At 41.8% G+C, this 14,327-nt stretch overlaps 1 protein-coding gene across 2 annotated transcripts in view; it reads left to right on the top strand.

Annotated features, from left to right (window-relative positions):
- UBQLN1 (ubiquilin 1) overlaps positions 1-14,327 on the top strand; it is a 240,663-nt gene that overhangs the window by 141,909 nt on the left and 84,427 nt on the right. For both annotated transcript variants that reach the window (XM_029616806.1, XM_029616814.1), the window contains exons 5-6: positions 2,550-2,708; positions 2,821-3,055. In XM_029616806.1, the coding sequence (XP_029472666.1) occupies positions 2,550-2,708; positions 2,821-3,055 (394 nt within the window). The remainder of the gene's footprint in view (positions 1-2,549; positions 2,709-2,820; positions 3,056-14,327) is intronic.

The following is a 14,327-nucleotide window of genomic DNA, read 5'->3' as shown; positions in this document are numbered from 1 at the left end:
GCTCAATTTTGCCGGCGTCTGTTCTCGAGCCCACTGATGGCCACGAGTTCGGAATCCAGACGCTGGCAAAATTGAGCGTTCGGTTTTCAAGCCGCAGGCCTATTTCAAAAATTTTTTATTTTTTATTTTTTTACTTTTTTTTAAACTTTTGGGACCTCCGACTTAATATTAAGTCGGAGGGTGCCCAGAAAAGCAGTTTTAACTGCTTTTCTGTGCACTTTCCCAGTGCCCGGAGAAATTAGCGCCTACCTTTTGGGTAGGCGCTAATTTCTGAAAGTAAAATGTGCGGCTTGGCTGCACATTTTACTTACTGAATCGCGCGGGAATACCTAATAGGGCCATCAACATGCATTTGCAGTTGCGGGCGCTATTAGGTTCGGGGGGTTGGACGCGCATTTTGGACGCGCTATTACCCCTTACTGAATAAGGGGTAAAGCTAGCGCATCCAAAACGCGCATCCAAATGCTGGCTAACAGTGCGTTGGAGCGCAATGTACTGTATCGGCCTGATTGTAAAGCAAGCAGACTCCTAGCTTCTACTAGCATACAGAAAATCAATTTAGGGAGTCTGAGAGCATCAACACAAATTGATAAATCGATTCAGTAGTACTACTGCTGGATCCATAGGGCATTGTACCTTGGCAATTCTGTAAATCCATGAAATTTTTACTAAAAAAAATTAGTAACATGACATTTTGACCAAATTTGAAAAAAAGAACCCCTTCCTCCCAACCCCTTCAACAGAAAGTAACCTATTTAAATCCATTTTGTTTATATCTGTTAATATATTCAAGAGATTTGGTGAAATTGTAAATTGAAGTGAATGTGATTTGCATGATGTTCGACTCCTTCCGTAGCAATAGAAGCTATAAGGTTAAAATTAATAACAAGGAATCCTCTCACACTAACGCCCCATTCGGAGTTCCCCAGGGCTCCTCCTTATCATAAGCCCACCCTGTTTAACATCTACATACTTCCTCTCTGCCATGTACTCTCAAATCTAAAACTCAAGTTCTTTATATATGCAGATGATGTACAAATTTTAATCCCCATATCCAAGTCACTGGACTCAACACTCAAATTATGGAACTCTCATTTGCAAACGATCAACCATCACCTTTCAAGCCTTAATCTGGTGCTCAACACTTCCAAGACAGAACTATTGCTAATCACCCCAGAAGGCAGTCCTTCATATCACCAACCGCAACCTAACATACAATTATACCACGCCAGAGATCTTGGAGTCATAATAGTTAGTCACTTGAACTTAAAGCAATTTATAAAACACACCACAAAGGAGTGCTGCTACAAGTACTCAAAAAAACTCAAACCGCTCCTATTCCATTACGACTTCAGATCTGTACTTCAAGCCATTCTGTTCTCCAAGATTGACTACTGCAATTCCATCTTGCAAGGTCTACTGGCTTCTACTATAAAACCCCTCCAGCTGCTCCAAAATGCTGCGGTGAGAATTCTAACAAATACTAATCAGAGAACGCAAATCACCCCCATTCTAAAAGACCTTCACTGGCTCCCAGTGAACTTCAGGATTCTCCATAAATCACTGACAATTATCCACAAAAATATTCACCATCAGACCCCACTTGATCTTTTACACCCTCTCAAACTGCACTCGACAGCCAGACCCTTAAGGGATGCCTATAAGGGATCCTTACATGTTCCTCCAATCAAAATTGTACACCACTCAAATATCAGAGACAGGACATTCTCTATCACAGGTCCCTCCATCTGGAACGCCATGCCTCCGGACCTCAGGCAGGAAACTTGCCTACCAGCTTTCAAAAAGAAACTAAAGACTTGGCTGTTCTGCCGAGCCTTCCCCGCCATTAGCCCAACAGCCGGATTTAGAACTATTCCATTACTCATGTAAATAAACAAACGCTAATTATACTTACAAATCATCATGAGGTCGGCTCATTGCCTCCCTCCCATATTCCATTGTATATAGTAATTTATCTTTGTTCTCCCTCTCTTTTTTCCTTCTCCCAGTTAAGGCATCCTTGTTATAATGTAACTTTATGCTCCTTTAAATTATCTCTTGTTGACTGGTTATAGTTACTGCTTAGTTCGATGTAAACCGAGTTGATTTGATTTGTATCAAGAAAGTCTGTATATAAAAGCCTTAAATAAATAAATGATGTACTTTTCTGGCACCTTTGAAACCATGTGGCCAGTTTGGCCTTCTCTGCTGAATAAAGCTGAAAGGTTCAGTCAAGAATGGTGAAGGAAAGTTGACTTAAACCCCTTGATGTTCTTTCACTTCTCTTACATCGCCTCACTAACTGATTACAGAAATGTTGTGCATAGTTATTGGCAGTAGTAGCCTAACACATCTTTACAAACTGGTGCTGAAATTTTTAAAGTTTACATCCAAATCTCTGATATTACATGGAAATTTCACTATAAACTATTGATTATTTAAAGCTATAAAGGAGAGAGAACACTGTGTGTAATACCTTTCTTTGCAATATCTGAATCTTGAAGTCAACATAGATAACACTGATGTTTTTGTGATTTTTTTTTTCTCAGACCCTGGAACTTGCCAGAAACCCGGCCATGATGCAGGAAATGATGAGAAACCAAGACAGAGCCCTCAGCAACCTGGAAAGTATTCCTGGTGGCTACAATGCCCTGCGAAGGATGTATACTGACATTCAAGAACCCATGCTTAATGCAGCACAGGAGCAGGTGGGAAACTGACCCTGTGAAGCCCTATGAATAGCTTGCTTTTATGAATAGTCTAGTTCATAGTTGCAAAAGACATTTTCATGGAGCTCAGGGTTTTTTCTCCTCTGTTTAGTTTGGAGGTAATCCATTTGCTTCTCTGGTGAGCAACGCCGCTTCAAACCTGGGCAACCAACCATCACGTACAGAAAATAGAGACCCTTTACCAAATCCATGGGCTCCTCAGTCTGGTACTCAGACAACAACTACTAGCAGTAGTGGAAATACCACCAGCAGCAACACTGCAACCAGCAACGACACTGCCACAGAAGCGAACCCCACCTCGCCTAATCTGGGACCTGGAGTGGGCGGTATGTTTAGCAGGTCTCACTCAGTTTATTGCAGCGATCCTCAGAAATCATAACTGAATTAAAATTGTAGGTGTCTGACCATTTGGCCAACCCAGTCTGCACGATTGTACCTGCTTGTCTTACTGTAACTGAGAATATCCCCCAGTTTTCTGTCATATAAACTTTACCAAATGCTGGCAATCTTACCTCATATTTGCTCTTAACTGGCAGGTTTAGCCTGGTCAGCCTGCTGCCTATGCTAGGAAGCTTATCACTACCTCCTGATCATATTGGCAAATGTAAGAGCCAGATCAAATTTGTATAAAAGGTGAATGGTAGTGAAATTGTTTCCCCAAACCACTCTAGATATGTGCGATATTGCTTCTTCCTTCAGGATTGAGATGAACCAGGAGCATATCTTTCTACCCCTCGCACCTATTTACTGTTGATCTCTTACAGGATTGGTGTGTTTCCTGCCCTTCATGATCGTTGAATACTTCTGCTTCTCCAGAACCCCAAGACTGACTCCTAGACCCTTCTGCCATAGTTGTGAACAGTTTGCTGTAGTAAAGAGGCTACTTGTATTGGTCTTACTACTTATATGCCAGTAATATACACTTTCTCCCAGATTCCTTCTGGGCTGATGATGCTGCAGTGCAGTGGCCCCAGATTTGTAATAGCCCAGAGTGCAACTGCCAGAATTATAATTAACTGTCTAATCAGGCAGTGTTTCTAAACAGTGAGAGAGGTGCGGGAGCAGACTGTTGTATCAATGTGACAAGCTGCCTACTTGTGTATCACAGGTACTGTTCTAAAAAGGCAGGTGTTGTGCTAGCTGAGAAGAGCCCCCATGGAAGAGGAACTGAGGATCAAACTTACTAGCTTTTGTAAGATGGATTAAGGTGCTGGATATTAGGCCCAGCTGAACTGTTTGAATTTACTGGTAGATGGCCATTTTGTCTTCTCCAAGATTGGCAGGATACACAGAGAGGCTTGGCCAGGAAATCACCATCTTTTATAGAAAAGTGTTGCTTTTTTTGAGTTCAAGCAGCTCTCTCTGGGCTCACTGTCTTCCACAGCAAAAAGGGCTTACTTCCAGTAGCCCATTAGAGCTGGGGATAAGTGCTTGGGAACCCGAAAGAGAGCAATTAAAAATAAGTTCCTAAACCACCCTTATACTAAAAATCTAAATAAAAATTCTAGCATTTCAGTGTATAATTAAGATCATAGACCTAGTTCTGACTCTTCTGGATCCAATCAGATACTGTTTTTGTGGTCACTCTATACTGAGGGGGGAGCATAAAAGACACTTAATATCCATTGCCTACTCTACTATGTTCACTCACTTGAATCCTTTTTCCTCAGAAGATGACTGAGTGGAACAAGCCCACAATTTAAGGGTAGATGTTGCCTGGTGTATACTCATAAGATACATTCTTGGAGGGCAGGATACATCTGTCTGTGAAGAGTGCCTCAGGCAGAGTAGAGGAGTTGCTTCTGTTGACTTTTGTCTCTTTGAGAAATAGTTGTGGCTGCTGGGCACAGTCTCCAAGAGGATGCAATGCGCATCCTAAATCCTGTAACAATTAAGTGGCTTAATAAGACCTGTTAGCAGGACCCTTCCTTTAACTTGCTAAGAGACCCCTAGTGTAGTCAGTAGGTAGCTCCATAAGTACCAACTGACCAGACTTGGGATACAGTTCCAAAGTTTGGCAGGAGCCACGGTTACTACAACAGTTGGGCTAGGTGGGGGGGTTATAAAATAGGAGAAAACATCTGGACAGTTTAAAATGAAGGCTATTGGTATCATAGTCCAATAAAGGTCAGTTCTGGTTTAACTGGAAGGCCAAATGAACAGGAGAATATTTCCTGGCCCTAAAAACAGATTGCATATGAATGTCTTAGAGATAAGAGTAATGTGAAATGCATGGATGTTTTTCAAAGATCTATTTGTGGGCCAAGGGCCTTATGATTGTATTGTATAACTTTGTATCATGTATATTGACAAATAGGTACAAAGAGTTGAAATATGCTGAGGGATTTATAACATTCTCATACAGAACTTTTCTTAGCATATCATCCATATTCTGTGGAAGTACAACACAAGTAGATTGGCTTAACTGATAATCACTTGATCCAGAGGAAGGAGAACTTAAGCTTTCTGCCTTATTTGTTCCCAGTAGCAACACAAACAGTGGAATTGGTGGTATCCTGTCACAACAGGAAGAGGAAACTTTTTTTCAACTGGTGCCCAGGTCCCATGGCAGAGGCCACAGTTGCACTGCACAACAATGGAAAAGTCTGAGTCCTAAACTAGAAACAGGATCAGATAGCACAGGTGATAGTCATTGCCCCATTCTGGGCCAGACAGCTATAGTTTTCAGGTTTAGTAAGTCTCTCTATTAGATGTATTATGCCACCCACCTCAGAAGTTATCTTAAATGTCATCCAGACCCTGTATACCTAAAAAGTCAGATTGAAAGAGGTATTTGTGACACTGGTGGATCCTCTGTTATAGTCTAGAAACAATGCTGAATATTATTCTGTTTGGAAGAAATTTGCATAGTGGTGTGGTTGGACCCCTGGCATTTTTGGAACTTTTGCTGAAGAGGGCTACAAAAGGGTTTGCAGACTTCACTTTAGGTACAGATTGGAGCTTTCTCAAACATAATTCCTTGTCTGAGATTGGACCCCTTGTCTACTCATCAGCATATGTTTAGATTCCTTAAGGTTGCAAGGTCATTGTCCTCTTAAATTCATCAAACCAATTCTAGAACTATAATCTGGTCCCAGGAGCATTAATGGCAGTGATGGGTTGGGTTTTTTTGCTAGGTTGCTTTCCTGGAATCTTTGAATTTGCTTCCTTTTCCCCATTGGCAAAAAGTAAAAGTTGGAAGCTGCCACTGTCTGCAACCTGGTATCTTTTCTTTTTTTTTTTTTGTAAGAAAATTACCTCTATTTAATGGGACTACTGTTTGAGCCCTTATAGTTGTCTTTGCAGTTTTATTATTTTTTTTTTGTAAAATAAGTTTTTATTCATGCAGCACATAAATACAGCACATAACACAGGGTTACATTAATTTCTTCCACAATAAGCATGATTATATCTTGAATAAACATAGGAAAACATTCTAAGAATGCCCCTTATGAACAGCTTGCAACATGGAATTTTAATATGTAATCCCTCCCCCCCCCCCCCCCTCTCCCTATCTGGGAAATTTGATCTAATATTTACCTTCATATAATGCAAGATAGTCACTCAAAGCCCAAAGAGAGAATTTACATGGCCAATGGAAATAGTTTACAAAACCAACAAGATTAATCCTGGTATATGGCTTAACCCCAGAAATATTCATGAAATCCCCCACTCTGTAAACAGGAAATGAGCTCCCAAAGTAAAACATGATTAACACGTAGGCCCTGGCTTGTGTAGATTTTGCCACAGCCAGTAATTCCGCCATGACTCCTCAAATCTACATAGCTTATCCTTTTTAATAGCAGTCAATTTTTCCATATAGTAAATCCAATGCAAACGACGTAAAACACTATCAAAGGAGGGGGGCCACTGCATTCCTTCATTCCTCCATTCCCTGGCTATTGTACCCCTCACTGCCTGAATGACAGCCTTAAGAAATAGATATTGCTGCATTGAGATGTCATCGGTGGGGTAATTTAATAGGACCATTTTAGGCATCAATGAAAGAGGTACACTTAGAAGGGTTTGTAATCACCCCTCGACCGCCTACAGAGGGGTTGTATTACTGGGCAAGACCACCACATAGGGACATAGTCCCCTTTCTGTCCGCAGTTTCTCCAACACAGGTCACTAGTATTAGGTAGGAAACATTTTATGCATCTTTACCGGTGTAATATGCCACCTAAATAGCATCTTATAGCTATTTTCCAGTAAGGAAGCCGAAATGGAACTACGGCTGTTCTGCTGAAAACACAAGTCCCAATCCTCTGTAGTAAACCCCAGCATCAGGTCTTTTTCCCATGCAATCATAAACTTAGCAGTATAGTCACCCACCGCATTTAGTATAACACATAATTTTGAGAACTCCTTTCATTAGGTGAGCGGTATCACATAAACCTTCAAACAACGATTTCCCTTTGGATAAATCTTCCCGTACAGCCTTAGTGAGCAGAAAGTGCCTCAGTTGCAGGTATGCGAAATAATCTGAGGATGTCAAGTGATACATAGCCTTAAGCTCGTCAAAGGGAAGTATAGATTGTCCCACCAAACCTGCTCCAATGTCATTATCCCTTTCTCTGTCCACTGAAAGAACGACTTACCCTCCCTGCCCACAGGGAAATCCTCACAGCTTTGATGGTAGTGGAGAAAACATATCGCCGCTTGCCCAAAATGCAGGGTCGCCACTCTCTCCATATCGACATTGTACACGCTGTACATGGGGAAACCTCAGCAAGCTGGTCTAGTATTTTACCGGTTGCCCAAAATCTATCCTGTAGATTCTAGTCTCCTATCATTCCCTCCTCTATGGTCACCCATTGTTTACAGTGTGTCTTGTTGTGAAATGCGACGACAGCCTTCAGCTGGGTAGCTACAAAATATTTAAGGAAATTAGGAACCCCCAGGCCCCTATTAGCTTTTGGTATAATATTGATCTGGCAATACGCGGGGTCCTTCTTAACTTTCCGTTGCAGAGTCTTAAGGTAGCCCAACAGCATCTGGCATGGAAGTGTTTGATAGAAATGTCTCTTTTGCTGAAAATTGGATATTTTCACCACAGCAATTCTGCCCAACCAAGAGATGGTTAACAGTTCCCATATTCCTATATCTTTCTCTAATTTTTTAAACAGGGCAAGGTAGTTTAACTGAAATAACTCTGTATACTCCGATCCAATCATTATCCATAGATATTTAACGGCTTTCCGAGCCCATTTAAAAGGGAAAAGTCCCTTAAGCCGAGACAAGAGGTCATCAGGTAAGAAAATAGGCAGGAGCTCAGATTTCTTGACATACATTTTTTTTTCATTCTTTATCGTTTACAAACTGGGAAAGTACCTTTCATACATAGTCATATTATTCAATCAAGTATTGCTTCGTACAGAAATCAAATTTTACTATTAGAAATAAGAGGAAAACAAAAATCTCAATTTGTACTTTCAACTTCAAATATACATAATATACATAAAAAGAAAAGAACCAATAAGGGGACAGCAATATCAAAAAAGAGAAATCAAAAAGAATCATCAAAATGAAAGGGCAATAACTTAATACTCAGCCAGCAACATACTACTTTTTATGACCTATTCCCATTTTGAGGCAGAGGGGATGAGGTAGATGGCAAACGGGCCTCTACAAATTGGCGTTGCTGATCTACTTGAAGGAAAACAAAAACCTCTTCGCCTCTTTTTAAAACACATCTGCAGGGATATCGAAGCATAAAAGAAAATCATAGTGAGGTTACATTTTGATGTAATGTTTAAAAATTCTTTCCTCCTTATCCTTGTCACAGGAACCAAGTCAGGGTACATTCTGACTGGTTGCCCATGAAATTGTACTGGGAATTTCCTGAAGAATGATCTCATTACATTTATATCTTGTGTAGTAATAAACGATACCACTAGTGTATTTCTCTCCAGTACTGCCAAACTAGAATTTTCTAAGAAACTTATTAGCTGGGATTGTAGTAGGAACCATACCTATACCAGAAGCTCTCTTCAAAAAGTAACAAGTATTTATAGAAGGAATATTGTCCTGAGGAATTTCAAGTGCTTCTGTTAGAAATCTTCTCAATGTGGTAAATGGTATCTCCCCAGCAACTTTAGGAAAATTTAATATCCTTACATTCAAGTGTCTGATGTTATTTTCCAAAGTCTCTAGGCGTTTTGTGCAGACTAGTTGATCCGTAATAATTGTTGCATTTAAGGTTTGGAGAGACTGAATTTTTTCAGCCTCCCCTACCTTAATAGAAACTGCATTTGTCTGTTCTTGTACACCTAGCACCTTTTGTTGAAGATTATAGAAACAGTCTATTTTGCTTTCCAGTCTGTTCAAAGAGGAATCGACTCCAGCTACCAAGTCCCAAATTGCCTCAAGGGTTACAGTCTCCGGCCTCGGTGGAATGCGAATAGACTCACCCTGCAGTCTGGAGGTTGTTGGCTCCTGATTTTCATCCAGGGATTCCTCCACTTTCTCCTTCCCCTGTAGATCACCCGGTGAGCCAGTCTCTCTTCCATCGCCGCGGGTAGCCACCTCTCCGACTGAGGAACTCCCCACCTTCAGCACTACTCCAGAAACTGCCCCCTCCCGCCCTTTAGTCCAACCGCGTCATCGGGGAGCAACTGGGCTGAGTCTCTGGGGTCACGCTATGCCGGAGGCAGATGTAGGTCAGGGCTGAAGTACACCGCCTCCAAGGGTTATCCCACTCTCCTCCATGGGGACTCCCAGTGGTTTCACTGGCTCCCTCAGTCTGACTGGGTCAGGAAACTATCTATATCGAGCTGCATCAAGGGAGGTAAGGGTTCGGTGGGGTAAACCCTTATTTTCCCTTTTCTTTTGGCCGGCATGGCATGGAAATATTGAAAGGAAAAGCAAACTGCAGCAGGAGACGTTCCGTGATCGGACTATGCTGCCATCTTGTCCCCTCGACATTAATTTTAAACCCTGAAACCTTCCCGTAGGCTGTTATATCCTTCACAACAGAGGTGAGGGATTCCTTAGGGTTGGTTAGTGTAAATAGTATGTCGCCAGCATACAGGGAAATCTTGTAATGCGTCCCTCCAATATAAATACCCGAACAGCCCTATTCTGTCGGATCTGCTCAGCCAGGGGCTCCACACACATGACAAACAAAAAGGGAGACTGGACACCCCTGCCTTGTTCCTCGGTGGACCATAAAATCTCTGGAATATCCCACGTTAATCTTAATACATGCTGAGGGGGCTGATAGAGTGCTCGTACCCAATTAAGAAAATGGGCATCTACTCCCATCTTGGCCGTGACTCGAAACAAGAAGGGTCAATGTACCCGGTTGAACACTTTCTCAGCATCGACCCCCGAATAAAACAGATGGGCGTTTAGTTCTTTTGGCTATGTGTATAAGACTAATAATCTTACGAACTTTGTCGCCCACCGTGCGCCCAGACATAAAGCCTCTCCAATCAGCATGTATCAATAGGGGAGTAACCAGATTTAATCTTTGCCAAAACCCTAGCTAACAATTTCAGATCCACATTTATAAGGGATATCTGTCTAAATGAGCTGCATAGGGTGGTATCCTTTCCCAGTTTAGGGATTATAGTTATTCCTGCACTGTTGAAGGAGGGTAGTAGCATACCATCAGACCTGAGATAATTAAACATTTCAACCAGGGGGACCACTAATAAATCCTTAAACTTCTTATAGAAGAAGGAGGTGTGGGGGAAGTGATGTCACCCCTCGAGCATGGACGCTTAAGGTGTTAGCTCCCCTCATACTCTCCACAATCTAAATCAAATTGGTGCAATCGAAGTATCTATACATAATCTCAGTGAGGTTGGTGCTACAAAAAGTTTGTGATAACCTCCTGAAAAAAATTGGTGGACTTAAAGCATTTTTCTTACGAATCCGGATTGCGTTTTGCGGCCTTCGGTGCTTCACCGGAGCCTGGGGAGGAAGTAATGGCGGACGGGCCATCGCAGTGCTGCAAGGAGGAAAACTCCAAGGATAATGCCACAGGGAAAATTTTGGAGCCCACTAAAGAAGATTTTAAACGATGGTTTCAAGAAATACAGAGGGACATAAAATCCATAAAGGAAGACATGCAAGGGGTATTGTCAGAGTTTTGATCCGAAATGGGAGACTGGGAGACGTGTTGAGGACGTGGAGGCCGCCATGGAAGTTCAGGCAACGGAGGTTAATAGGCTGAAAACGAACTCACTGAATTACAAAAGGCAAACAGAGGTTGCGCTTAAGGTGAAAGACCTTCAAAGACACTTTAATATCCGAATCCGGGGAGTACTGGAATCGGACGAGTTTGAAGACATGGGCCTGGTGGTGGTAAAATTTGCCATGCCGTTCTCAATGAAAGGGATGATGATTCTGAACTCATGGACACAGATATTGTTCTGGATAGAGCACACAGAGCGCTGGGTGCACCGAAAAAGAATATTCCACGGGACATTATTGCCTGCGTCCATAGTTTTCGAATGAAAGATAGGATCATGCAACAAGTGCGAAAAATGGGCTCAATTACGTGGGAAGGGCACGATATTGCGTTTTATAACAACCTGGCAGCTGCCACCCTAAAGAAACGAAAGGAGTTCCAAAATGTGACGACGTTGTTAAGAAAGGAAAACATCAGATACAGATGGCTGTATCCTTGTGGGTTGGCATATACAGTTGGCAGAATGATTTCACAAGTACATCCGGAGGCCGAAGCGGGACAGATATTGGAAGCGGCAGGACTCTCTCTACCGGAGGCTGGGTCCAATACACAAAAGAAACCCGAGGCAGAGCAGCCCAAATGGCAACGTGGGTAAGATGGGCACTCGACTACTGCGAAAATTGTTGGAACAAGGCCTGCCCAAGAACAGGAGTAGAGTGAAGGAACTCTGAGGCCTAAAGGGGACTACTCAAGTTGACCAGTGGTCGATGGATCCCCAGAGGGCCCACGATGTGGACAGCCTACTTCACTGAGTACTTTATTGAATTATGCTGGTTTGAATTGGACACATAGACATCTAGTTATCTTCTTTTACTTCCATAGGGAGAGTATGGGGGGGAGGGCTTATTCCCGCAGGGTTTGGCTGTGGTGTATCAGGGGAAGGGAGGGGAAGGACTTTATTTTGGGATGGAGAAGCGCGGACACAGAGGGTGGTTATGGTGGAGGATAAGATTAAGCTGGAGGGGAACAATCATAGCTAACAGGTATACACTGGTCCTGATGATTTTTTACTAATGACGTCCCTTAAATTTGTATCCTTGAATGTCAAGGGATTAAAGTCGCCATATAAGCGCTCCATTCTGTTTAGAGAACTTATTTATTTATTTTATTTATTATTTTTATATACCAACATTCGATCTCAATTGAGATATCACACCGGTTTACATTCAGGTACTGTAGATATTTCTCTATCCCCAGAGGGCTTACAATCTAAGTTTTTTTTTGGTTTTTTTTGTACCTGAGGTAGTGGAGGGTAAAGTGACTTGCCCAAGGTCACAAGGAGCAACAGCAGGACTTGAACCCTGGTCTCCTGGTCCATAGTCCACTGCTCTAACCACTAGGCTATTCCTCCTCCTTCACGTTGAAAGTGTCCATAATGTTCATACAGGGGAGATGCCTCCGTAAATGGCATGAGAGATTAATTACCTCACTTACCCCAATACAATCATATATTTCTGGCAGCCAGTACATCGGCACATAAATATATGGGGGTGGGGATTCTTGTATCTAAAGATATAATGATGCAGATTGAATCTGTGATTAGGGATGAAGGGGGACACTTTTGTCATGTTGCTTTATGTTAGCAAAGAGTTATGTCTTAGTGTATAGCCAGAGTGTATTGCAGAGTGAGCTCTTTCAGAAAATAAACAAGGTATTATTTCAAACTAAGTGTGGGAAATTGATCATAGAGGGGATTTTAATTTGGTGTATAATCCCAAAGTGGATTGCTCTAAAGGGGGTGCATTATTCAAAATCTGATTGGATGGCACTCCAGCAATTTACTGTTAAGTGGCATTTGGAGACATTTGGCGAGATATCCCACAGGGAGGGATTTTTCATTCTATTCTAAGGCTCATTATACCTATACCAGAATTTACTACTTCCTGGTGAATAAATCTCTAACTAATTCCAAGGAGGTGGGAATCGGGACCATTACGTGGTCAGATCATGTACCTATATGGTGGGAATTACAAGGGCAATCCTTTGACAATGGGTGCAGATTTTGGAAACTAAATGATTCACTACTAAAGGAGCATGAGGTGGAATCACAAATTAGGATGGATATAAGGGAATATCTGAACAATAATGATTCACCAGATATAAAACCCCAGTAATACTTTGGGGCTGTTTAAAAGCTGTAATTGCTGTGGCGTTTCATAAAAAGAAAGAGAAGATTCACAAATATACCTTATTGAAAGAAAGGTTAGTGGAAGTGGAAAAGACACACAAAAAGACGCCTACTAGACGTCTTATGAAGGAGTTGGGGGATATTAGACATCAGATATCCATGGTGGAAGCAGATGAGATGGCATACAAGCTGGATATCGTTAGCAAACATACTATGAACATGGCAGTAGGGCTGGGAAGTTATTAGCCCATTCACTAAAAGCCAGGACATACCAATCTCAGATTGCAATAATTAAAGCCAGAGATGGGTCCATGCTAGTGGAAAATGAGGGGATTAGAAATAGGTTCAATCAGTTCTGGCTATTCAAACAAGCGTTCTATAAAGACAAAGAGAATGAGAAAAACAGATGAGGAATAAAGGCACACCAAAGTCAGAAGCTGTTATTTTAAACTAACAATGCATTGTAATGGTAAAACCAAACCGCCTAAATGTTCCCAACAATCAAGCTTAACATACACATTTAGTTTATAATTATGAATTGTTACCGTACAATGATGGCACTTAACCAAGTTGTAATCTATATCACCCATATGTTCATTGTTGTGCCCTTATGTAAACCGTTGTGATGGTTAGCCAACTTAACGACGGTATAGAAAAGTTTTTAAATAAAATAAGTTCTTCTCTGAGTTGTACCCCTGTGAAACTGAGGCCACAGATAGCGATCTGGATGGAGTACAACTCCCAGGTTTGGATGTGGAATTAGAAGAGAGGCTAGGTCATCCAATCTCCTCTGCGGAGGTGTTAGCAATTGCTGAGCTCAAACCAGGGAAGGCTCCAGGGATCGATGGATATACCTCATTATTTTATGGAAGGTTTAAGGACATTCTAGTGAGTCCCTTGGTAATTGTTTAATAGCTTAAACACCAGCAGCCATTTATTGTCCTCGGCCAATGTGGCTGGAATAACTATACTACCTAAAGCTGGGAAAGACAACACGCTATGCAGCTCATACCGCCCAATTTCACTTATCAACATTGATTTGAAGCTGCTAGCTAAACTTTGGCTAACAGATTGAATTTAGTCATCCCTTTATTAATCCATGGTGACCAGGTGGGGTTCATGCCGGGGCGCATGGCTGGGGACAATATACAAAAGGTTGTCAATATTATTCATTTATTTAACAGCTTTTCTATACCGACATTAAAATACACATCATATCTGTTTACATTTTAACAGGTGGAAAATACAAAGAACAGGGGAGGGGGAAGCG

This window comes from Rhinatrema bivittatum, chromosome 1 (genome assembly GCF_901001135.1).
Source record: "Rhinatrema bivittatum chromosome 1, aRhiBiv1.1, whole genome shotgun sequence".
Classification (NCBI taxonomy): domain Eukaryota; kingdom Metazoa; phylum Chordata; class Amphibia; order Gymnophiona; family Rhinatrematidae; genus Rhinatrema; species Rhinatrema bivittatum.
This window is presented reverse-complemented; position numbering and strand designations above follow the sequence as displayed.